This window comes from Cupressus sempervirens, chromosome 11 (genome assembly GCF_028749045.1).
Source record: "Cupressus sempervirens isolate cs-2001-9-10 chromosome 11, ASM2874904v1, whole genome shotgun sequence".
Lineage (NCBI taxonomy): Eukaryota > Viridiplantae > Streptophyta > Pinopsida > Cupressales > Cupressaceae > Cupressus > Cupressus sempervirens.
In genome coordinates this window covers 638,685,475-638,711,414 of record NC_143128.1, presented here as the reverse complement: position 1 = coordinate 638,711,414, position 25,940 = coordinate 638,685,475, and the positions used below count along the sequence as shown (strand labels likewise).

Genomic DNA, 25,940 nt, shown 5'->3' with positions numbered 1-25,940 from the left:
TACACCTTCAAGCACAACAAACCTTTAGGGGTCCGACGAAGTCTAGCCCCCATCTTTCAAACAACTCTTGGGCATGAGAAGGGCTGAGTAGCATGAAGTATTGTTTGAGAGTTTTCCCTACTCGTTGGCAAGTATCGCATCCCACAACCCACTCCCTTGCATCATTATGTAATATTGGTCACCACAAGCCTGCCAAGAGCACCTTCCTCGTCGTTTCAAAATCCATGTTTCCTCCTGCTGGTCCTTTCTGGGCTTCTCTAAGCACTACTAGTGCTTCTTCCACCACACATCCTCTCATCACTTCATCTGGCCTTATTTTGTATAGAAATCTATTCATCAATAAGAAACAGTTGCTCCTCAGGACCAACTTTCTCTATTCTCTTGGGGGCATGTCCCATGGAAATCGGATTGTGGAAAAATAATCCCCTATGATTGTATACAATGATGAGTGGCTCGCCAAACTAAATGTGAGACAGTTGATCGACAATCACGTGGCTACGTCCTGGCTGCACAATGATATTGAATATGTACTCTTAGAGTAACAAAAGCCATCAACTAACCCTCCCCTAAACTATGGGCTTATTGACCAAGTACATGAGGACTTGGTGGTCGACATAGAAAAGCAAATAGTGTGGCTAATAGGTAGTGGCAGAATATTTGAACAGAGTAGACCATTCCAAGGGCTTCCTTTTTGTGGTGATATAATTCCTCTCCGCATTGGACAATAGCCTCACTGCAAAATATATCGGGTGATCTAGTCCATGCACCCCTTCCTAAGCCAAGGTAGCCCCGATGGCATAATTTGACGTGACCACATATATGTGGAAAGCTTGTCCCAATTAGGGAATGCAAGAATGGGGGCACCCAACAATATTGACTTTAATTCCTCGAAGACTTCCCCTTGTACCTTCACCTAGACATACAGGTCCCCATTCCTCATGAGCCTATACAACAGGTACAAGATCTACGCAAAGTTTTTGATGAATAGGTGGTAGTATCCAGTGTGGCCGAGGAAGGATTTAACTCCAGTCACATTCGTAGATGCCTCCATTTCCACTATAACCAATAATTTGTCTCAGTCTCTTTTTAGTCCTACCTTACAAACTATGTGCCTAAGCAACTTCCCCTATGGCACCATATATCGACATTTCTTCGAGTTAACTGCCAAACGAGCACACTGACACCGTTCCATGCACTCCCCTAATACCACAACATGCTTGTCTTGCCCGTTGAATAAGGACCAACTGTCCACAAATACTTTAAAATTTCCTAGTGACATATTGTCAAAGATGTGTAGGATGATCGGTTGAAAAGTTGCTTGCTCATTGCAGAGGCCGAAGGGCATCCGATTGTATGCGTACACACCATCCTCCACTACAATGGTTGTTTTTAACTTATTTTCCTCTACAATGGATATCTAGTTGTACCCAAAAAACCCATCCATGAATTAATAAATTTTATGGCCTACTACTTCCTCCGAAACGCTATCAGCGAACGAGATGGGGAACAGGTCCTTGATAGTGATTTCGTTGAGGCATCCAAAATCCACACAAATGCAGATTTGGTTTGCTTCCTTCTAAGGATATAACAACAGGGGAAACCCACTCACTTGTATAGACTCGAAAGATGATACTTGCCTCCAGCAATCATTCAATCTCGACCTACACCCTTGCAGCACAATTCTTATTCATCTTGTACAACCACTTCTACACATGTTGGGCTTCGAGAACCACAGGAATTTGGTATATGCATAGCTCTGGAGGTACACCCTCCAAATCCTTGTATGTCCAGGCGAATACGTCCTTATACTCCATAAAGATTTTGAATGCAATCATGTTTAGTATCGGATTCCAATCATCACCCATCAAGATGTTTTTGGGTTATGCTTGTCTCCTAGGTTTATCTCCTTCAATTTGGCTTCTTTGTATCTAATAGGCTCATCCTTGGAGATTTGTGGGTAGGACTCTCCTTAACTCTAGCTTTTCCTTCCCTGTATTTTTTATATTCCCTAGGTAACCCATTCAACTCTTCCACAATCTCCAGTACATTACAAGATGGAGTGAACAGTTTGCAATTGCTCATCTGCCAATAAAATAGGTTGTCCCCCGAGCACTCCCCGAACTCTACTACCCCTTCATCATTGCATTCCATACCCCTTTTCCTTTCATCTACTCCATCATCGGATTCTGAGTCTAAAGAGGATGCCATTTCCTCTCCGACCATCTAACTTTTGAGATCGATCACAAATTTTCTTCCACCCTTCTTGAATGATACAGTATTATTTCTTCAATTATGATTAGCTTTGGCAATCATCAATCACCCTCTCCCAAGGATGGCATCATATCCCTTCCACTGAAGAGGGATTAGAAAAATGTCCAAAGTAAATGGTTGTGTCAATAGTTAATTGTCATCTCATTAAGGTTTCGAGGGGCTTGATGCCATGTTGGTCAGCACCCAAGAGGTTGAAGGTCGACAGCTATAGCATCGGCTTCCTGAGGCTCTTCCAAGTGTCTTTGGACAAAACATTCACCCCTGACCCACCATCAACAATGGTGTCAGTGAGAATGATGACAAGATGGCCCTCTCTACTACGGCAGGGTTTCGTCCACTATTTACTGTAAGTAGCATTGGGTTTGTTGTAGGACTGCCAAGAACCTCGATCCGTTCTAGTGTACTTGTCAGAGCAGTTGAGGTGCTTAGCAAGGTTGTCCTTAGGTGGGGCATTGTCTCAAGTAGGTCCTTGGCCTTTACAAGCATTTCTAATTGCATCATCTGCCTCAGAACATTTTTTTCTGCCACTGCTCGCGCAGAAGTGTCAGCCGTATCCCTTGGCTCCCTTTGGGCCTGCAATTCTTTCTTAATGTTAGCCTTCGCTTCCAATGCCCTTTGTTTTTCCGTACGAGGGTCAAGATACGTGGTCATCTTGCCTTGTGCTTGCGTCATTACTAAGATTTCTTCCTCCATACCTCTCCCTTCGACGTCAAGGAGGTTAACACCAAGCTTCGTGCAGTTGGTGTCCACATGGTCTCCCAACCAACACTATTTGCACAGCCTTAGCCTCTACGAGATGTTGAATATGTAGCATCAATCAAATATTGAAATATCTAATTATTGCACTGAGAGATGTCTATATATATACAAATATTTATGTATATAAATATACATATATATATAACTATATGTGTAGTATTATAAATTGATTATTCAAAATGGTTTGATCTGATCTGAGAATTGTTCAACACTATCTGTGATCCCCAACAATCATAATTACATTATTATTCAATACAGAACGTGGATTGTGATCACATTATCACAAATTGGTCATAGACCATGATTACACTATGGACCGTGGAATGTATTTATATTAAATTAGACTGTGATCATGAACCATGCTATTTATGTTCACCAATTCATGATCAGTATAATAACAAATGTGTTTTTGAATTTCTTAATGATAACAAGCCAGTCCCACATAGGGTCATTACCCTACGTGGCCTAATGTAGAGTGATGTCTCTACATGGGACATGACTATTCAAGTTTATAAACAATAGTCTTTATCCATTGCTTGAAAAACATCATGGAACACATGCCATTACCAGCGATTGTCTTCTCTATATGTGCAGTCACAACAAATTGGTGATTATCAGTATTACACATTGTGTAATTTAAATTACAAACAGCAGAAAAACACAAACATCATACATATACCGTTGTAGTCATATGATTGTAGAACTGTAGAATCCATTAATATCCAAATCAGTGAATCTCCGATAACAGATTTATAAACAAAATTAGAACTGTATCACAGATCTAGATTCACTAACACGAGATCTCCTCCTCCTGGCAATCCTGAACAAAGTGTCCCCACTGATTGCAAGTTCAACATTGTATCATCGGTCTTCCCTTCGCATCATACTGTATCTAGGTGTGGGTATTGTTGTTATTGTTTTTCCCTCGACCTCCCCGCTAGTTATTTCTCTAGTCGTCAGATGATGCAATATTGTTATTTTGTTGAGTTCTGATTCCAGATGTGGAAGGTTGCTCCTGTATAAACAACACTTGTTGGTTCTTGGCCCTCAAGTTGTAGGGACATTCTTTAGTGGAATGTCCCATGATCTGCAAGGTGCCGCAAAAGGATTTCTTTGGACAAGAATGTTTTCGTGTGTCTAGCTTCTTTGCAATTACTACACCACACTTTGCCCTCCTCGGTTTTGTTGGATCCTCCTTGTGTTGCCTTGAGCTCTTTCATCATCCTTTAGAGGTTTTTTTGTAAGGCACGTAATTTTTTACTCGACCTCACTAATTTCCTCTAAGGACTCGTCATCCGAAGACTTGTTGATTTTCTTAGAGGTCCTATTTTCTCTCTCCTAGATATCTATGGATGCTCCTGCTCACCTACTTTGGATTACGTCCTAAGATGGCCTTTTATGCTAAGCATTTTCTTGAGATTCAGAATGGTATTATTGTTCACGCCATGCAATTCTCTTTGGGCTCCTTTAGAGTTGGCTCCCACCGTCTTCGGGTCCTAATCGATCACTGTATGGATAAAGATTGTATTTGTCGAATGTGTACTTTGGCAAAGGTTGAGACTAAGACCCACTTTATATTTCGCTGTCCTATATACTATGAAATCAGAGGGATATTTTACTACCTATTCAAAGATTGTTTTCCTCTTTCAACGTTCTTCAGCTATATTGACCAGCGGTGTGTTGCACTTTACCCATGGGCGGCCACCCAACTTCATGAGCATTCCCTAAAGTCACTCATACCTCAGGGCCATATCTCAGACAAGCTCATCATTGCCATTTTCTCCCCCTTGTCTCCACTACAGGGCATGAAAAGGCCATCCAGTATCACTCGCTCCAGATCAGTCAGACACTGCACCAATCTTTCCAAGTAGCGACACTCCTACAAGGTTTCTCGACAACGATCTAAGACTCTGGATCGTCCACGGTTATATCCCTCTGTGACTGATTTCTTCGTACCAAGGAAGGATCTTTAGTCCTTACCTTGGTTTTTCTGATTTCGTGTCTTGTTTTGTTTCTTCTCAATCACCGTTTGGTGCTCTTGCTTTGGCCGGCTCTTTTGTTTTTATGCTCCATCCCATAAATCCTTGTGGTTTTTTTTTTGGACATTAATATTATTATCTTATCTTATCTCCAAATCCATTGTACAATTGTATGCATTTCCGTAAGATGTAGAAGGTAAGATCTTCATTCTCTTTCAAAGGGAAGTTTTCAATCACTCGACAAACCATTCCTTCTTCAATTCATTGACTGGCACACTCCATCTTTCCAAGTAATTCCTTTAGTCCTCGTCCATAAGCTCTAATGGAATCATTATTTCCTTATTTCATATTGTAAATTTCGTCAAGAATTTCATTGTCATCTCGCATTGTCATCTCGCAACAACTTGAATTTCGTCTGGAATTCCTTCTTCAACTCCTGCCCATGTCATCAAGTTGGCTTTATCCACACCAAAGTACCAATGAACGGCTCCCTCCCTTAGTGTAGTGGGAAATTGGCTGACCCACTCATCCTAATCAGTGACTCCATTAGCCATCAAGATTGTCTTGCAAGTTCAACAATGGCAGATAGAATCCTTCTTCACATAGCCCATGAACTTCGGCAATTTCTACTTGTTTGAGGCCATAACTACTAGTTGTGTTACTAGTTGTACTGGTTGTGCCCCCAGTGGTGGTGGCAAGGTCTGTGTCTGTGCACTCGTGGTCCTGAATTGCAGTGAGGTGTAGCGGGGCTGGATATAAAGTTTCGATAACACAGTATTACACTTAGATTGGAATACCAAGAAAGAACTTGAAATGCAAGGTGAATTCCATGATGAACTAGATTTATGTCCTTAGGTTTAAACAATTTAATCTTCAAGCATTAAACTGGGCAATCATATGGACTCATATAACCACATTGGATGGCTCATTGAAAAGGTCTCGGTGAGACGCTCCAAGTCCACACCGAAAAGTCAAAAAAAGGAACCCTTGTTGACTTACTATAAAAAGTAAGTATCTGGAAACCCATCTTGTATCAACTCTGTAGTATCCCCTCTTGGCTCAAGCTCAACAAAGATACTAATCTCCTTAAGCATCTAGTTATTTGACATTTTGTCAAACAATTTGCAATCAAGTTTAAGCAATACTGAAAATGGATCAAAAAATTCTACCGCCTAAGTTGATAGATAGCAAATACATATATTTCCCTTTATGCTTGTGCTAAACACTTGTGTTCAATTCCCTTGAGTTCTTTGGTAATAATGATTATTGGAAGAAACAATGCAATGCTGAAGATTAAATCCTTTATTGCTCAAATCTGAATTTGCACAAATTACAATACCAAATGCAATTTATATTAATTGAATAGAACCTGGAAAGAGCAGATCAAATGAACAGTAGAATACCCAGTCGAGCTGCTAATGGCAGATTGCAACCCCTTTCATCATTAGTGTTCGGTAGGTAGAATGCCACAATTAATCTCTGGACCAAATTGCAGCCACCAATCACTGTTGTGGGAGCCTTATACAAAATTGTGGAGTTCTGAAATCAAATTGCAGGCGTCTGGAAATGATTTGCAGGTTGTATATGATACCCAAACTCTGTTGTAGATTGTCATACCAGCATTCATGAGGATGCCAAATTAATTCTTCCAGCATACACAGATACCAATGAAAGACTTCTCAATTTGTAACTGAATTTCAAAGCCACTCAGCTGAATGGCAATTAAATGTGCCAAACCCATGAAACTCAACTGCTCCTTATTGTTCACTATGATCCCACAATGCCAAACCCGACCACATATGCTAGATGTCCTTGGGTGGCTCACGGAAATGCACATGTAAAAACGGCAAGCAGGGGAGCTGAAACATAGACGTGGCTTCCCAAATCCCTTAGCACGACTGCTGATTGGTAACACAGGCTCCAGTAGATGCCGCACGACCTCTAGACAACTATTTCCCCTAAAGCACGGGCTGAAAGTAATCACTGGGCACAATGATGGAGACATCCAGCCTATTCAGAATAATCTGCCTTAGTTCCAATCCTGGCCACTGGTAGTAATAAATATGCAGACTTCCAATAACCAAATTGATCTCTAATACTGGCTCTCAGCAAAAACGTTAAACTCCACACTTCCAAAATTTATTAGTAATGAATTCTCCAAGCCACAGGAATACAGTAAGGAGACTCAGCAAATTGTTTACAACAGCACAATTTGCAATGAAATTACCTGAACAATCTCCCAAATACAGCAAAACACAGATAGGAGATTTAACTAATGAAACCATTATACATCATTAGTGACTTCAAACATCAGAAACTTCAGAGACCCTTATACTTCAGCATGGGCTCGCAATTTAGAACTCAGGAGAAAGCCACCAAGGCACAAAAAGCAAATATATTATCAAGCATGTTTTTCCCAATGAAATGAGCTCTCACTTATAAGCTTTCATTGGCAAAAGTTTCCATAAAACTCCACTTCAAAAAATGTGGAAGTTTCCCAAAAGAACTCAACACTAGAAACTTTTCAAATTGCTTTTTAGAAATATCTCTAAAAGTCATTATTATACTAATATAAACATTATTATAATAATGCAACTCAGTGAATAATAAATAAATAAGAGCTCATGCAATTATTAGCATGATCAACCGCAGGTGATGACCAACTGCCAAGCCACCCACTGCACTGCCAAAAATAGCAACTACTAAAAATATACTTACTAAAAATAGTAAATCCATAACTGAGACCCCCAAAACACCCTGTCAGCTCACAAAGATTGCTATTGTGAACTAACTTGGCCAACTGCAGGAACTTGCTAAAAATGAGGACATTACTGTTGGTGTAATTAAATATTCAATAATTACGCTTACTTAAGCTTACTTAGGATAATGCATTGCATAGTAGTTTGTGATTGAGAAACTTAGCAATTTGCACCTCAATTAAACACATGGTGTAGGAGAATTCCGCTCTAGGTGGTCAGAGTTGTTATCTCATTCCACCTTTAGTGCACATCACATTATCATCCTCATCATCGCACATACTTCATTGCATAATGAAAGTTGATCCACCTTTCGTGGACATGTGATTCCATCTTGTGTGGGTGATAACTTATCTTCTCCTTATCATTGTCTCTTATTGCCTCTCCTATATAAGGAGGCCTATTATGTACATTTAAAAATCAATCCATTGGATGTCAATCTAAGTCCATTATCAATAATAGCATTCTTGCATCTTCATGCAATTGTCTTGCCATTCTCTTGTGGAAGTTATCTTGGTCTTTCATTTGATCCTGCGAGTGTTGTAGAGACACCTAAAACTCTTAACAATTACAAACTTTGATTGGCATAATTCTGAAAACACCTTGGCCAAATCTCATACTAATCTCTATAAATTCCTGGTTAGCCCACGGGACCATAGTGAAAAGGGCTAACTACACATGTACGTAGTATATATGAAAAGTTTTAGTAGTTTAGAATCACAAACGTGTATCCCTTACGTACTGATGACCATGAAATAAGCCCTCCCCTCCAAATACTGAAAATGCGATTTTATTCAGTTAGGCATATAAATTTATTTTGTTTCTTCCATAACTTATAATATACAAGACTGCATTTAAATGTCCGCAACATAAAACATTGTGCATCTTATTTATGAAACTTTAGGGATATTCAATCTGTCACTCATGGGCATCATAGATTCTATTCAATTACCATTAAGAAAGATTTACATTTCTTCCATAATTAATTCAATACAAGCCTTGATTTAAACAAGAACAAAATAGAACCTTTTTTAATCAAATTTATTAGACTTCAGCATATTGTCTGGTAAATCAAGGGCATTAATACAACTTCCTTCATTTTATTTCTTAAGTGAGATTAAATAACAGTCTATGGCAATGGGAGCTTGAGTAGGCTAGAAATACACGGTGTAGAGCTTTTTAGAAAGCACAAAATTTGGAGTTGGATAATACCCCATCAATATTACAAAATCAGAACAGATTCTTTACACAGGTTCTCTGGTAAAGAGGAAATTATTTATACAGGTTTTCTGTGATGAGGAAACTGTCACTAATGTTATTTAGAGATGTCATATTTTATCCAGTTATTCATTCCGTGGTCACCTATCTTGGAAAGCCACTCTACTCAGGTGAACATAAGTTATCGGGGAAAGCAACAAATTTTCGTAGCACACAATTCAGCTGAGGACTATTGAATTTCAGTTACTGCAAAGGAAGCACACCTTTCACGATCCACCTTCTCTCAGCTAAACTCGAGAGATTCAATGGGGATATTAAGGCAATAGCTTTTAAGGCCTGAGGTCAGTGCCTTTTAAGGCCAGAGACCTAGATGTAATATTATTGTTCTATTAATATGCAAATTTTGTTTCTTGATTTACTACCAGATGCATTTCTTATATTTAACCCAAAATAAGCTTCTGGCACCCACTGGAAGATTTTCCCATTGTTGGAAATGATTCTGCATACGAACAAAACTAAGCCCCGAGCAAAGAAATATATCAAGTTAAGAAAGGCAAGCCAGTGAGAAAACCACATTGTAGTGCAGGACTGCCACTCAATAAAGATTATCCCATACATATTATTTTGTACATTATTTATAACTGATTTTTGTGACTATTATTGTCACAAAGTAATCAAATCGTATCAATTCACAATTTACATTTAACTAACAAAAATCACCAAAACTGGCTTTTTAATATCAACCTATAGATATATCTATCAAAAATAACAGATCAAACTATAGAACAGGTAATGAGAAAAAAATATAAGCAAAAACATGAAATCTATCAATAATTTACCATTGCCCCATTGGATCTTGATGAATAATGATTAAACTAACAAGAAAACATGTAGAGAATGCTTGCAATGTCTGCAAAAATTCATATGCATGCACAATACACATGATTTATTTACACCTACATATGTTTGTCAAATCAGATTGATAGATTATAAGAAATCACTGACCAACTATTTTTACACAGAACATATATTACCTCTCCTGAAGCAGTTGTACAGTTTATCCGTCCTCGAACTGCATCAGACAATCCAGCTATATCAAATTTATTCCCATCCTCTTGTACAGCATCCTTCATATGTTGATTGCAATGTGTAACAGTTGTATTTGGAACATTAAGCACACTTTGTGGTAGAATAAACTTGCAAAGACAATGGCGCCCTACCTAAAATTCATTAAATTGTCAGTATAAGACAAAATATAAATTTTAGAATATAAATTGTTTCGTGCAAACAAAAATAAACAATTGATGAACTTGTTTAACATCAGCATGTATTAACAGATAATACTTTGCAAGGGACCTTTATATTTTGCAATAATAGTCAAACATGCTTCAACCAATTGACATTTGTAGCCATAACTTATTACAATATGAATTCTTCTATAGAATTTAGGAATAGGAAGAAAAGCATTTTCTGAATGGATTCGAGGATTATGAATAATCCCATGAACTTAAATATGATCCTCAGAAAATTGCAACTTATCCCATCTGGGCACATGGTTCAGAAGGTTTAATCCTACCATTTTGCCCCAGAAAGGAATGGAATCAGGCAGAAAACACTGGAAGGCTCAATCTTTAAGGGTAATGCAGAATCGTATCTATAAGAGTGGCAGGATCTACTTCCAAAAACATGTACTCCAAAAATTAACCATCATTGTTTATAAACCAAGCCCAATGATCGTACGTCCTGACAAAGGGACAATGAGTATGTAGAGGAGATTATTTATATTATGGCATGATTTATACTATAATTTAAGGTTTAAAACATAATATAAATAATATGAAACCGTATATTGTAATAAAGCTTTATATATATTTTTGGGTCCATTTTTTCATAAAATTTTATTTCTACTCAATCCAACACATTAAAAAAATTCCAAAAACCTCACAAGTCTGAAGGTTAATGTTCTCTTCAAGACCTTAATTTGGTCGTAGTGATAGGGGCTCTACCATTGAAACTGGTACAATATCATGACAAGTAGCATACTAAGGATAATACAAATGTAAATATATTGGTAGGGCCCACCCATCTTGCCACCATCCATTGGAAACACAAGGACCTATCGCTGTCCCCAAAGCAGTCAGAGGAGATGCAATAGTTATTACAATAATAGATAAGTCGTCTATTATTAGTTAATGGTTATCTCTTGTAAATATCTTAAGCATTAAGTTTGCTTTTGTTTTTTGCTTTCTCTAGAATAGAATGTTTCTATTCTTTACGATCGTTTCCTAAGGAAACATCATCTCATTCTTTTGTATATATTGACCTTTCGGTCTCTATTAATATCAAGTATTTACCAATTACCTCGTAATATGGTATCAGTGCTCATACTTAAATTTTTTCGAAAAAAAATTATAATTTCTTCGTGAAATTATTTGTTTAAATTTTTTCAAAATTATTTTCATAGATTTTCTCTCAAACCAGCCTAGGGTTTTCGACCTAGCGAAAATCTTGAATTCGGGTCTGACTGCAAATCCCGTAATTCCTCCCAGTCTGCAGACAGCCACATCCTAGACTCAATCGTTTGCAAAATCGTCTATAAAAATTGCATTCGTTTTTTTTTTTTAAATGGCGATTTCTCTGCTCGTGATTTCTTCTTGCCCCGCCGGAGTCGTGACTGCTAGTTCACACAACTGCTAAGCATCTAGACTGCTCAGTTAAAGACAACTACATATCACAGTTTTGGCCGCCGGATTGGAGCCGGGTTTGCTTTAGACTTCCACACGATTTGCAGAGAAAATCAAGTCTGGAACTCGTGTTTTTTCTCAAACTCATGTCGAGTATTCTCCTACACGTTTGGAGCCAAAGACTGTAGCCCTAAATCCGACTGGTTCTGCAACATTTTTTTTCAACAAATCCACCATTTTTTTTTGAAAATTTGACTCTCCAATCCAATGGCTAGGGTTTTACCCAAAACCCTAATTTTTGAGGTCGAAAAAAAATTTATTGCAGATTCTTGGTGGGTTTATCGAGAGCTCAATTGGGTTGTCGATTTTTCCTAGGTGCCTTGTTTTGTGTGCCTCGATTTTTGAGCCAGTGGATCTAGAAACCGATAGCAGATTCCTTCTAGGTTTTTTGAGCTCTCTTTTGGGGCACTCTCTGATTCTTCTGGGTCTTCCAGATTTTTGCCCCGAAGATTGTGCCTTCACAGATTTTCATATTTTTTCATTGAAAAACGTGCCATGGCATTTCTGACAAATATTCTGCTCGAGCATAACTCCAAATTCAATGGTCGCAATTATGGAACCTGGAAGCAGTGCATCATCGCAATTTTTGAATATCGGAACACCGATCAACTTGTTTTGGGTGTTACGAAGCGTCCGACTTCTCCAGGTCCTAATCAAGATACATGGGATCTAAATAATCGTGAGGCCGTGATGCTTCTCAAATTATCCGTACTTGATGATCAGTTTTCTCAAATTCCATCCGGCAAGACAGCTGCCGAAATCTGGACACATCTAAAAGGTCTTCATGAGACTTCCGACAAGAGCATAGCCTTCTTTCTGAAAAACACTCTATTTTCTATTGTCATGGATGAGCGTATCATGCTCCAAGCACACCTAAATTGGATTCAGGAAATCCGTGATCAGCTCCTTGCCATCGGTCCCAAGATGGACGAAGAGGATATTGTGGTTAGCACTCTTCGGAGTTTACCAAAATCCTATGAGCATTTTATCGAGATTCAACATCACATCTGCTGGTGTTGATCTAAAGTTCACTAATCTCTGCACACTGCTACTTCAGCAAGATCGATGGAAACAATAGTTCAATAGCAGCTCCAGTTTCACCTCCACAGAGAAAGCTTTTGTTGTGAAATCCTTTCAGAAGGATAAAGGCAAGTTTCAACAACCATCTCAACAGAAGTCTTCTGCTCCAGCATCAGATGGTTCCAGAAAAAAGAACATTCAATGCAATTACTGCCACAAGTTTGGTCACATGAAGGTTGAATATCAGAAATGCTTAGCTGCCCAGTCTAAGCAATCAAGTTCGTAGCCCAAAGCAAACAGTGTAGAGCACATTGAGCAGGTGGAATCTGTCTTTTACACGTTCATGGCAAAAAGACCTACAGATCATGTGAAGTCGTCTGCCTGGTACATTGATTCAGGTGCCTCTCGACATTTCACTCACTGCAGCGACTAGTTTACTGACTACCAGCCTTATTCAGATTCTATTATTTTTGGTGGCAGAGAAGAGTACACAGTTGTCGGTAAAGGCAACATTCAGATTCAGTCTGTTGGCAATAATCTCATATTCCTTAATGTGTACTACGTTCCAAGGATGGAACTAAATCTACTCTCAATCAGTCAATTGCTACGACATTCTCCACACTTGGCAATCACCTTCAGTTCACATCAGTGCACCATCACTGATCAGGCGACTAAGTCTACTGTTGCAGTAGGTCTTGAGGATCATGATCTTTTCAAACTTACTAATTCTGGTGATTCTCAGGACTTAGCTATCGCTGCTCGGCGATCTTCTGTCAACACCCTTTGGTATCAACGATATGGGCACTTAAATGTGCATTATCTCTCACAACTTGCTCAGGATGAGCTTGTTCTTGGATTACCAGAGATTCAGACTCAACACCTTGGAGTTTGTGACGCATGCCAAGCTGGAAAGCAACATCACACACCTTTCACAAGTGGCAACTCTTGGCAAGCTTCTCAGGAACTTCAGCTTGTTCATGCCAATATCTGCAGCCCTATGGCCACTCCTTCTATTCTTCGGTCCAAGTATTTTATATTGTTTGTAGATAATTTCAGTAGAAAAATGTGGATGTATTTCCTTAAAAAGAAATCAGATGCATTTACTGTATTTCAGAAGTTTAAACCCTTAGTGGAAAAAGAGTCTGGGAAATCTATTATTACTCTTAGATCAACAAATGTGGGGAAACTTTGTTCTAATGCTTTCTCCAGCTTCTTGGATACACATGGCATCAAACACCAGTTAACCACACCCCACACGCCACAACAAAACAGTGTAGTTGAACATTGGAACAAGACAATCACCGAGATGGCTCGTTCAATGCTCAAACACAGACATGTTCCGAAGTAGTTTTAAACAAAAGTAATTAACATTGCAGTTTATCTGTTGAACCAGTCACCCACAGTGGCTGTCAAAGGTAAAACTCCAAAAGAGGCCTGGTAAGGTCACAAGCCCAGAATCAATCACCTGAAGGTTTTTGGCTTGCTTGCTTTTGTTTGGATCCCTGATGCTTCCTGCACCAATTTGGATGCCAAGAGTCAAAAACTGATGCTTGTTGGATATAGCAATCTTCACAAAGCCTACCGCCTGATTGATGAGACATCTCGTCTCATATATAGTCGTGATGTAGTCTTTAATGAGCAGCAAGAGCCATTCATGCTTGTTTCTCCCGTTCTTGATCTAGCAGACCAGCCTATGATAGCTCATGATTTGGGAATACGCCTTCCATTAGGTCCACCTGATGGGAGGGCTCCAATAGCTCGTGCAGCTCCAGTTATTCCAGTGATACCTATACAGACACCTTCGGCATCTCCTGCAGGATCACCTCACTTTGTAAATGCTTCACTTGACTTTGATCCAGCTTCTTCTGATGAGGATCCTACTGATCAAACATCTCCTAGTGCTACTGTCGGTCATTCTCCTATCCGGCCTAAGTGGTGGGCTAAGACACTTGTTGATATTCGTGATGATGAGCTCATTGATGGGAGAACTGCTCGAAAAAAGAGCGAAACTGCAGATTCTGTTAACTTTGCTCTTATGGCCAACATTCACAAGGTGTTTGAACCTCAAACATATTCCGAGGCTAAAAGAATTCCAGAGTGGGAACAGGCCATGACATCTGAACACCAAAGCCTGTTGAAGAACAACACCTGGGTCCTTTCTGATCTTTCACTAGGGAAGAAACCCATTGGATGCAAATGGGTCTACAAAATCAAATACAAATCAGATGGTACTTTGGACAAGTACAAAGCTCGATTAATGGCGAAGGGCTTTTCTCAACGTCAAGGCATTAATTATGAGGAGACCTTTGCTCCTACTGCAAAGATGAGCACCATCAGATTAGTCCTAACCATGGCAGCACAATTTGGTTGGAAGGTGCATCAGATGGACGTCAAGAGTGCTTTCCTGAATGGTGATCTTCATGAAGAGGTCTACATGACGCAGCCTCCTGGTTTCAAGGTTGCTAGTAAAGACCATCGAGTTCTCAGATTGGTAAAAGCTCTCTATGGCTTGAAGCAGGCCCCTCGGGCATGTTACATCAAGATTGATAAGTACCTCAATGATCAAGGCTTCAAGAGTAGTTCTTCAGACTCAAATCTGTACATCAAGACTACTGACAGTGACATCATCCTTCTGGTTTTTTATGTGGATGATTTGATCATCATTGGCAGTTCGACATCTTTTGATATGACTAACCTTGGGCTCATGCATTATTGCCTAGGTGTTGGAGTTTGGCAACAATCTTCTAATATATTCATCTCTCAGTCCAAATATGCTAGGGCTCTGTTAGACAAATTCCGAATGCAAGATTGCAAACTTGCATCTACACCTATGGAGAAAGGTCTCAAGTTATCAGCAAAGTCTGATTCTCCTTCCATTGATGATACTACATACAAGCAACTAGTAGGCAGCCTTATCTACCTCTCTGCTACTAGGCTTGATATCAGCTTCGCAGTCAGCTATATTTCACGCTTTATGGCAGCTCCTAAGGCTGATCATTGGATGGAAGCAAACCGTGTGCTTCGTTATGTGAAGCGCACTTCAGATTATGGACTTCTATACTCTCGAAGTTCCAATCCTAAACTTGGTGGGTTGACAGATTCAGAATGGGCAGGCTCTATTGATGATAAAAAGTCAACATTTGGATGTGTTCAATTTGGGATCCGGTGCAATCACATAGACCAGCAAGAAGCAGCAAACAGTTTCTCTCTCTTTTACAGAGGCTGAATACAAAGGGATTGTTAAGGCAAGATGTGAAGTTGTTTGGCTTTGTCGAATGCTTGGGGATATGCAGATGTCACCAACACAACCGACTACTCTGTTTGTTAATAACAAAGGCGTTATCAAGTTAGCACGAAATCTAGTCTTCCATGAACGAACCAAGGATGTGGATGTTCACTGTCATTACATATGACAGCTACTTGAAGATGGGACTATAGATTTGCAATATGTTCCTACCACAGATCAGACTGCAGAAATTCTCACCAAGCCTCTTGGTCCTAATAAGTTTGCCAAATTCAGAGGACAGCTTGGTGTGTTCAATAGATTAACCATTAAGGAAGGGTATTACAATAATAGATAAGTCATCTATTATTAGTTAATGGTTATCTCTTGTAAATATCTTAAGCGTTAAGTTTGCTTTCGTTTTTTGCTTTCTCTAGAATATAATGTTTCTATTCTTTACGATCGTTTCCTAAGGAAACATCGTCTCATTCTTTTCTATATATTGACCTTTCGGTCTTTGTTAATATCAAGCAAGTATTTACCAGTTACCTCATAATAATAGTGTCCCTCAATCCCTTCAAGGGACACCCAAGCGTCCTCTGTCATGTCACAAATAAAAGTGCAATTTTATTTTTTAAAGACGTTTTTAATTTGTTTTTGGGTTCGACTGAAGTTTGTACTTGTTTCGATATCATGCTACTCGATGTGATCATATTTATGATTAGATACACATACTTTTGATATCTATTATATTTGTTGATTCGACTATTTAATATTTTATTGTTCAATGTTCAAAGTTCAATACAAAGTATTTAGTAATCCTAATTTGCTATTTTACTGGTTTATATCTTTATGACATAGATTGTTATACATATTTTCATAACTAGAATTTTAAGTACCACATGTATAGTAATTAGTATATAGCATATACAAAACCCTGGTCCGTCGTCGTCCCAAAATTTAGGCCCCTTTGTCTCCCTGTCTCCCAGGGAGGTGTAATTATGGATAATACCGATGGGCCAATGTTCCACGGGGAAGCATCCCCTGTGATTTTCAGGTCATATGCATCCTAGGGGACGCGGAGATGAATTTTTTCCATACCCATAGTCATTCCATTTTTTCCAAATTCGAAAATGTCCCCGAAACGGACAATTTTTTTTGCAGGAAACATGGGGATGGCCAGCAATATCGGGGGCGGCTTTATCATCCCTTGTATGTCCCCAATCCTTCTAGTTGTCCCCTTCTTTCCAGCTGGACAAGTAACGTAAAAACACCACCAAAAATCAGTTTTTTTAAAAATTTGTTGTCCACGCGAGCCCTAGTGGTCTTAAAGTCATAATAAAAATATACAAACCCTATTTGGTCGATTAAACCACTAAAACACAAACTCTTCTACTCATTTTTAGATTTCCCATACTTGCTTTCAGGAAGAAAAGCAGCAACAGCAGTGAGGTATTTTGATTTTTGAAATATGTATGTGATATTGTTATAATGGAAGTACTTAGTATTTGTCATTTGATAATTTTCAATGTATTGATCTTCTAAATTGTCTATGGTGAATGATTTATCAATGTATGATATGGATATTTGAATTTTGTCTTTATTTATTAAAAAAATGCCCTATGTTTCTAATTGCTGTCCTCTAAGCTCTTTTCCCCTAAATTTTGGCTTCGACCATACCCGTACCGAAAACACATACCCATCCCCATCCCGAAATCTTCGTGGAGCATAGCCATGGCCCGCTGTTTTCTACATGAAACTTACAAAAACAAAACTAGGATTAGTAATTTATAATCATATAACACTAATGTGCATTTAGATGATAAATGAATGAAAAACTACTCATAACTTTTGTGAGTTTAATTGTGTACATATTTGAGGATTATTTTAAAACATGCACTTAAATGTTCAAAAAAATTACAAAGTCTAGGATGCTTATGCAAGTTGACATGTATGAGTGAAATTATGGTTTACGAAGTTTTGAGAATTCTTAGACTTCTAAACTATTATTAAATAATATAAAATATAGATATTCATTCATTTGCTAATAGCACTTTACCTTCAACAAATTATTCACACTATATAAGTTCAAGATGTATAACTTTGGAACAAAGACAAATTTGATGTGGTATCATGCTTGCTCGATGAAGCCACAGGTGTAAGAGTGCCTCACATTCTTATAAATAATGTGTACCTATTCATCCACCATGCACCAAAACAAGACAAACAAAAGGATGGTCAATATCAAGGTAGAAACCAAGACAAGAAGAACACATTTGAAGGAAACGCGTAAATGAGAAATTGTTATTGTGATTTCTAATGGCAATCAAAGTACTTTAGGCAATGTTCTAGACCATTGCAAATGGGGACCCCCTCTTTTGCTTGGCAGTAGTGGTCTTAGGTGGTCTTATTTGGTGATATTTTTCAAGTCAATCAGAGGGTATGAGTGAGAGTTGGCCTAAGCCAACCAACGATGTGGAGTTGAAATCAAAGGATTTGTGATGAAATGAGTTAGAATTTTTTCAAAATCCTTGTTCCAGTTTCAATTTCAACTTAGAAAGTCAGGAAAAGTTGTGGGAGACCACATTGATGAAGGCATGTTGATTGATGAGATTTGGCTAAATCTAGAAATTTTTTAAAACTCCCAAGATTTAAATCTTTGGTATAACTCCAATGAACCTGAAACCACTCTCAAACATCCTAACAGTATTTATATAAAATATAACTTAGAAATCATTTCACACTCCAAGCTAAAAAAATGGAAGTAAACAAGTTAGGAGTTTCAAAATGCAAAATCAGGTCAGATTCAAGATCTTGGGAATTATCCCCAAGAAAAATTCTCACTTCTCAAAATCCCTGTCCCCCACCCCCCCCCCCCCCCCACCAGCTCTCTTGGGGGATGCATCCCCTGCCATTTTTCCCTTGCAACCATCTTGGGGAAGCACCAAACTATTCAAAGACATTTTGTCATAACACTTGCATACAAACTAACTGTTGCAAATATTCACAAGAATTCTTCTTCAATCAGTTGCAAGAAAAAAATTATTTACAATGACGAACAATGCATTGCAATATAAATTTATCTGCAATAATAAAAGCCTGGAGAATATCACTGTTATATATTTTTTGGCCAGAATGTAACATTGGCGAAATCTGAGAGTCTTGGAACCTTGGCGCCAATGTTTAATGGGCCAACACAGCTTAAAATCCCAAACATGGCTTCTTCCAGCACTCACATTATATCTTCTAAAGCCCCGCGTGGCTACTCAACTCCAAACAGCTGCTTACAAATATACCAAACACTGTTAATAAAGGTTTTGATCTGTCTTATTCGCAGTCTTTCCACCCTATGCAGCAATCTGAATGTTATTACGTTCTATTATACCCTAGCACAACTATCGCTTCGGACGTACATAGCCGATCTGCACAGTTCACTGGATATTCAATGTGCTTCACAATTGCTCAAGCCAAATACTTTTGTGAACCTTTGCCAAATATGTCTTCACACAAATCAACAAATAACAAAGCATGGAATAGTTTGATTTTCTCCTCTTTGGCTTTATATATTTCTTCTCACCAAGAAGCTTCTGCATCACATCTCAAATAACTTAGGAAAAACATTTACTGAACCACATAATAAAATATTTATTTAATGCACTTTATAATTTGACATAAAAATCATTTAATCTCCTTTTATAATAAAGTCAAAAAAAAGCATTAAATGCTCTTACCATATAATTTGACTTCACAATATTAAATCCCCTTTAATGGTAAAGTCACATGAAATCAATATAAGATTCTATTAAAATAATCAATTATTATTCAAGTAACATTTTGGTAATAATTTCATAACTCCATTAACAACCATTATTTAATTATTTTGACTTCCATCACTAGCTAACCTACTACTTCCATTGTCAATCTGGATGCTTTACTAGAAATATAGTAAGGGTCCCCTCTAAGATCCACTTACTATAAATAGTAAGTCCCTCCGAACAGAGTCAGAAATATCTTAATATCAATGCCTCAGAACAAATAAAGGATCTGGTGAGATAAACACTCACAATGGCCACCTAAAGAGCTCCAAAACTCCTAAACTTGACCCGTTAAACAACTCCAATAGCCTATGAGGCTCAGGAAATAGGTTAATCCTTTGGAAGTTGATGCTCGTGAAAAAGGGGATATTACATATTGGGCGGAATTATTACAAACTTGGGAATTTCATTCAACTAGAATTCAAAAGGAAATCAAAAACAATGAAAATCTAAATTCATGGAAATCTGGGCAACTTGGATTAAATGATGAATTTCAGATTCAATTTTATTGCTGGCCCTTAAAGAGGAACTCCAATTGTTTGAACAAACTAATAGTAATTTCATTGGCCTAATATGGTACAAGTCCCCAAGGTCTAGTGACATGTCCCTTAGGCATTTAGCGTCTATATAGGGAGGGTCAAATCCTCTCATTCAACTATCAGATCAAAGCAACTCACCTAAAAGGAGCAGAGCAGACCCCTTATAAGAAGTGATTTGAATGATAACAAGGGCGAACTTGAAGAAATAATAAGAGACGTCTTATTTTATCCAATCAGAACTTAAGATTTGCAAAGGAGAGAAATCTGGCTTAGTAAAACAAAGAAAATCACAACCAAAGCGAGCTAGAAGAAGGAAATCTGGGTTGAAACAAGGATAAATATGACCTTCGGAAAATCAAATTCTTGATCAATTTACTTAAATAGCAGAAAAAAATGATCCAGATGCAGTTTCATGTAAGCTTTCAGATTTCCATAATATCATTTAGACTCGTCATTATATGAGCTTGATAAAAATAAAATTGTTTTTGCAAGGTAAACTATGAAAAAGGAGGGACTTGGAGAGCGCAAGATGATGGCAAGATCAAGTTCAAAACTTCGAGCAAGAATATAGTTTGAGTCCAAGAATCAAACTTAATATGTGAATTCAAAGATCGAGATATAGAAAGACCAAATATGCAAGCTCACAAGTGAGAAAATTATCAAAACCTGAATTTCCTAAATGAAAGATATCCCATCACCAAAAGATTATGGCCAAGAAAATCACAATTTCCAAAACCAACAAGTACAATGAGAAGATTTCCAAATGAAAGATGGAGAAAATTTGAGAAGATGAAGCAATTTGGGAATGTGTCATTACAATTGAAGGCTTGGTAATATTGAATATCAAGAGATAGTTTTCTTATCGCCAAAAAAATGATCAATTCTAGGATACAAGGATGTTGAGGTGGCACCCACTTGTCCTCAACCAATGACAAGGCTCCAATTACACATTTTCAAGCACATTCAATCATATTATGCAAAAAGTACATGTGGAAGGCATCTAGTGCCTCTACCTAATCTATTTTCTCATTGGTTCTCAAAGGTATTGTAATTTTCTTATTGGCCCACAAGGTTATCCCTTCATGTAATTGGATGAGAATTTAATGCTTGTAGCAGTTACGTAGATTAGGGCATAGTTAGCATAATCTTGGCCCTTGATCTTGAATGGAAATTGACCTTTCATTGTAATTGAACAACTATAAAAGGCCAAGGTCTTCTATTTTGTAACTCGTTAAGATTAGAGAGGAGATTAGATTAAATTAGAGTAGATTAGGAAAGGAGACTTGTTGAAATTGTTGCCATAATAATATCAAAGTAGTTGTTGATTCATTGTCAATCTTCATGGTGGATTACTTGTGTTGCTTTGGAGTAGCGTGATTTCTACAGTCCCTGACTTGCACTAAACTTTCATTTCTTTTTTATTAGAAGTAGTGTTTAGTTGAATGGAAGATATTTTGGATGCATCTTTGGTGAACTCACTTAGACTAAACCACTAGTTGCTTGCTGATTTTAAGTTTGTCTTGCATGGTCGAATGGCATTTTTATGAACTTTAATTTAGATGGTGTTAATGGAATAGAGGTAGATTGAATGTCTTACATTTACCTTAGCAAATCGCACTAGCTTGGTTGATGTCGATGGCTGAGCTAAGTCTAGTGGAGTTACAAAGACATCCACAATTACTTGCATTCTAGAAGTAGACTAGCTTTCAAAAACCTTTCCCTTGAAAGTTGTTTGGATGGAGGAAGTTGAACTCAAACTAATGTCTGTTGAATGAATGGCATAGGTCCCTTTGTGCTAACCAGCATATCACATAATAAAATTGAACGAAAATCCACAATAAGTAACCTTGGGATTGTCTCATTTGATCACACAATCCAGATACATTGTTTAGCATATAAGCATCCTTATTCAAAGAGAGTTAGAAATTTGGCATTCCATCCTAGAATACTGCATATGTGATTTAGTATGTTGTAGTGAAATGAAACTCACATCAACACAACCCATGTAGCTAGATCTACTTGCACACAGGTCGAATTTGAGATCCAGTCTGGTCTGCCTATGGATTCTACCAAGGTTTGACACAATGAAGCTGGATTTTGTTGGAATTAACCTAGGAAATACCCAAGGAAACCTGTCATACCTATTCTCAATTTTCCTCTTTCACTTTCTTTTATTTTTTATTTGAGTTTGACCCAACCCTCCTAAAATTGATTTTAGACTGTAAAAGTCACTCCTGAAACATATCAAACACTAACACAATTTCATTTTAGCTCATTTCCACTGCAACAAAAAAAACTTTCAACCAGGCTAAACATTCATTCTTTTGCTTTTTGAATTAACGAATAAAACTACAAATCAATCTTTGAAAATTCTACAAACAACTGCATTGTAATTCTTCTTGCTTATAAGTGTCCACAAGCTGCCAAGGAAATCATGCAACCATGTTCTTTCAAAGTCAATTTTTTTTTCATTTTTCCTCCTTTTTACAACTAAAAAACAAATTCTTTACTTTGTTTTCCTAAGGTTTTATATATCTATTATTTGTTTTTATTTTCTTTTTCTTTTGCCAAAATATATTTCCATAAGATATATAATTGAAGCTATTTCTAGCTCCATAACTCAATCCAAATTCAAAATTGGTTTGAATTCTCCTCTGTGGAAATATGTTAACATCTATGTGAGACGAAAACCTGTTCCTTGTCCTCAGGGGACTAGTTTCTGTCCCCAAAACATTTCCAAGACAGTGGGATGAAAAGGAAGCATACCACATTCATCCTCACTATCAAAAAACAACAATAAACTGTAGGAAATGTCCCCTAAAATTTGGGGTCCCCTATTTGTCCTTGAAATATCTCAACCAGTCCCCAAAACAATAAAAGCATCCCTGAAATATTCAAATGAATTTTGGCATTAAAAATTAGATAAAAAACTTTTTTTTAATTACTTTTTGCTAAATCGACAAAGTACAGGGGCACAAGGTGTGAATTCATGCCTGTGTACGATAAAATTCACAATTAGATATTTAGCAATAAAATTGTGATTAAATATTTTAAAAATTTATATATTAAAAAATATTAAAATTATAAATCTAATATTTAATTTAAGTTTTTAATATTCATCATAATAAACATATGTTGAATAATAATAATAATAATAAATTATAATTATAAATTTAATTTGACAGCTTTCATTTATGTTGTTATACTATTGTTGTAACTTGTGAAGCAGTGATTTATTTGCATATTGTCTTGTTAATAATCAAAGACTGACATATCTCTCATTCCCTCTCTCTATCTATACTATGTTGATATATTTTGAAAAAAAAAATATATATATATATATATATATATAGATAGAGTGTGCCCTCTTGCCTTTCTTCCTGTGATCTTAGCTTCCATTACCATTGTCACCATAGCTCTCTCTCAAAAATGTGTTACTTACATCCCCCCATCCCGTCCTCGAAACACTGTAGAACATAGGTTAATATGATACAACTTGTTTGTTGGTTATATTTGAATTTCCATGGTTGTCATTGAAAACGATATTCTTTTTAACCTTTTATAAGTTGTTTACTTTCATTAAATTAAATTTAAATTAAAACTCAATAAGCACCACAACAACAACAAAGTTTCCATAAAAACTCATGCAGAAGAAAACGACGGAAAAAATTGTACTTCTAATTTACTTGCACATATGGGGAAATCAATGAGCAAGATGACGACAACAAAGTTTACGTGGAAACCCTCGTAGAAACAGACCATGGCTTGTTCTAATTTACTTATGACAAAATTTGTAGGGACAGTCCCTCATTCACTTTGTGAGCACCAAATCACTAGAGGCACCGACCCCTCATTCGGTTTGTTGTCACAAAAGGTATAACACTTTTGGTCAAAACTGTTACAATACCCTTCTCAAAAATCTGCTATAAAATGATCATATATCTGCCAAGAAAGTTTCACAATCTCCTCCTGTAAGTCTGCTACAAACTTCCTATACTCTTCTTATTAAAACTACAAATGATCCTAAAATATCCTCAAAAATCTGCAAATGATGTTCTTATTAACTGCTCCTCATAAACCTGTGGTTATGCTTGATCTATAGTCTTTTCACTCACAATTCACATTCTTCTCCTTCATTTTCAATCTCTCCATATATCTTCCAATATATGCATTTCCCTAGTAAAAAGACATGTCACTTCTCAACAAATAGACACATTCCAAGAACCAATCACATCACTTCTTTTTTAATCATCATACATAAGCACACCTCCTTGGATGAGTCAGCCTTGAACAATTGTTGATTTGTTTTATAAAAGGTGGTAACTAACTTAAATGAGTCAGACAGATTACTTGTTAATTGCATCCTTCAGAAACTAAATTATTTGCACATAATAAATCCTGTCATAACAAATCTTTGCCCAACATTGTTGGTAATGGTAACCTTGGAGGATCAAAAATTATGATGAAGTTAGCTTTATTATCTCTGCATTTGTAATTAATTTACCTGACATCGGTAACAAATTTCCAGAAATCTCCCACTTATTGATAAGAGGGAACCTCTCAATTAAATGATCTTTGATTATACAGTTCTCCAAAGCTCCCCCTCGCTCATCTTCTCTTCCTTTAACATCAATGGCAACAGGCATCCATGGAACTGTAAGATGGTGCAATGAAGAGCTCCCCTTACATATAGATATCTTTAATGGCTGGAAGCATAGAGTATTCCCCCTTACTATTTCCTAATAAACTCAGAAGCCTCTTTAATGGCTGGAAGCATAGAGTAGCCCCCCTTACTATTTCGTAATAAACTCAGAAGCCTCTTTGAAACTTGGATTTCAATCCTGAAGATGAAGTAGCATCAGTTTTCACTCATTGGAACTTATGACTGAGATTATTGTGATAAGAACACCAATATAGAAGGCTTCTGGGAATAGTTGTTCATACTTATGTTTTTGCTATACAAGAAGATGCATTAAGCAATGACTCTTAATCAGACAGTATCTTAATATAGAAAATTATACATAAGTGTTGTTAGAGTATTATCCATTTATGTCAAATGTGTTGTTTGTAAGAGTCATTACAGCAGTATAGCATATTCAGTTTTTGTTACTTGAGCATGTGTTATAAGTGACTACAACCATCAGGGATTACTGTTTTAATGTTAAGATTCTAGAAAGAAAAGGAAAGCAGGATAATTCAGCAAAAAATGAAATAAATAGCATCAAGGGGAAGAAAACCTCAATAGGATTATAAGCAGACGTGTACTTGAAAACTATGAGAATTTTGCATATAATAGTACAATTTATTGCAAAAGGACTCTGGAATATCAATATCAACCGTCTACTACATGCATTAGCATACAAATCATGAGCATGGATATGTATAGTTTTTTCAACATTTCTATCATATACGAATTTTATAGAACAATGAATTTTTTAAGGGGTAGACCATGTGGAAAGTCAAGATAACTGTCTACAAATTGCTTTTTGATTATAAGAGAAATGCTCAATGAATGGAAAAAGAGAAATGTCCCTTACATATAGAAAGAGGTCACCATCTGGAGCTAAGATAAGAAGATCATATTGATGCATTCCTTGTCTCTTTAGCCTGCCAATA

The 25,940-nt window shown here is 37.2% G+C and overlaps 1 protein-coding gene across 2 annotated transcripts in view; it reads right to left on the bottom strand.

Annotated features, from left to right (window-relative positions):
- The window catches only part of EMB2771 (E3 ubiquitin ligase), a 313,580-nt gene that overhangs the window by 235,101 nt on the left and 52,539 nt on the right, over positions 1–25,940 (bottom strand). For both annotated transcript variants that reach the window (XR_016358446.1, XM_089808665.1), the window contains exons 8-9: positions 25,862–25,931; positions 10,018–10,203 (exon numbers count right to left, since the gene is read on the bottom strand). Coding sequence is in view for 1 of the 2 variants with exons in the window: in XM_089808665.1 (XP_089664791.1) it covers positions 10,018–10,203; positions 25,862–25,931 (256 nt within the window). In the remaining variant the exon portion in view is untranslated. The remainder of the gene's footprint in view (positions 1–10,017; positions 10,204–25,861; positions 25,932–25,940) is intronic.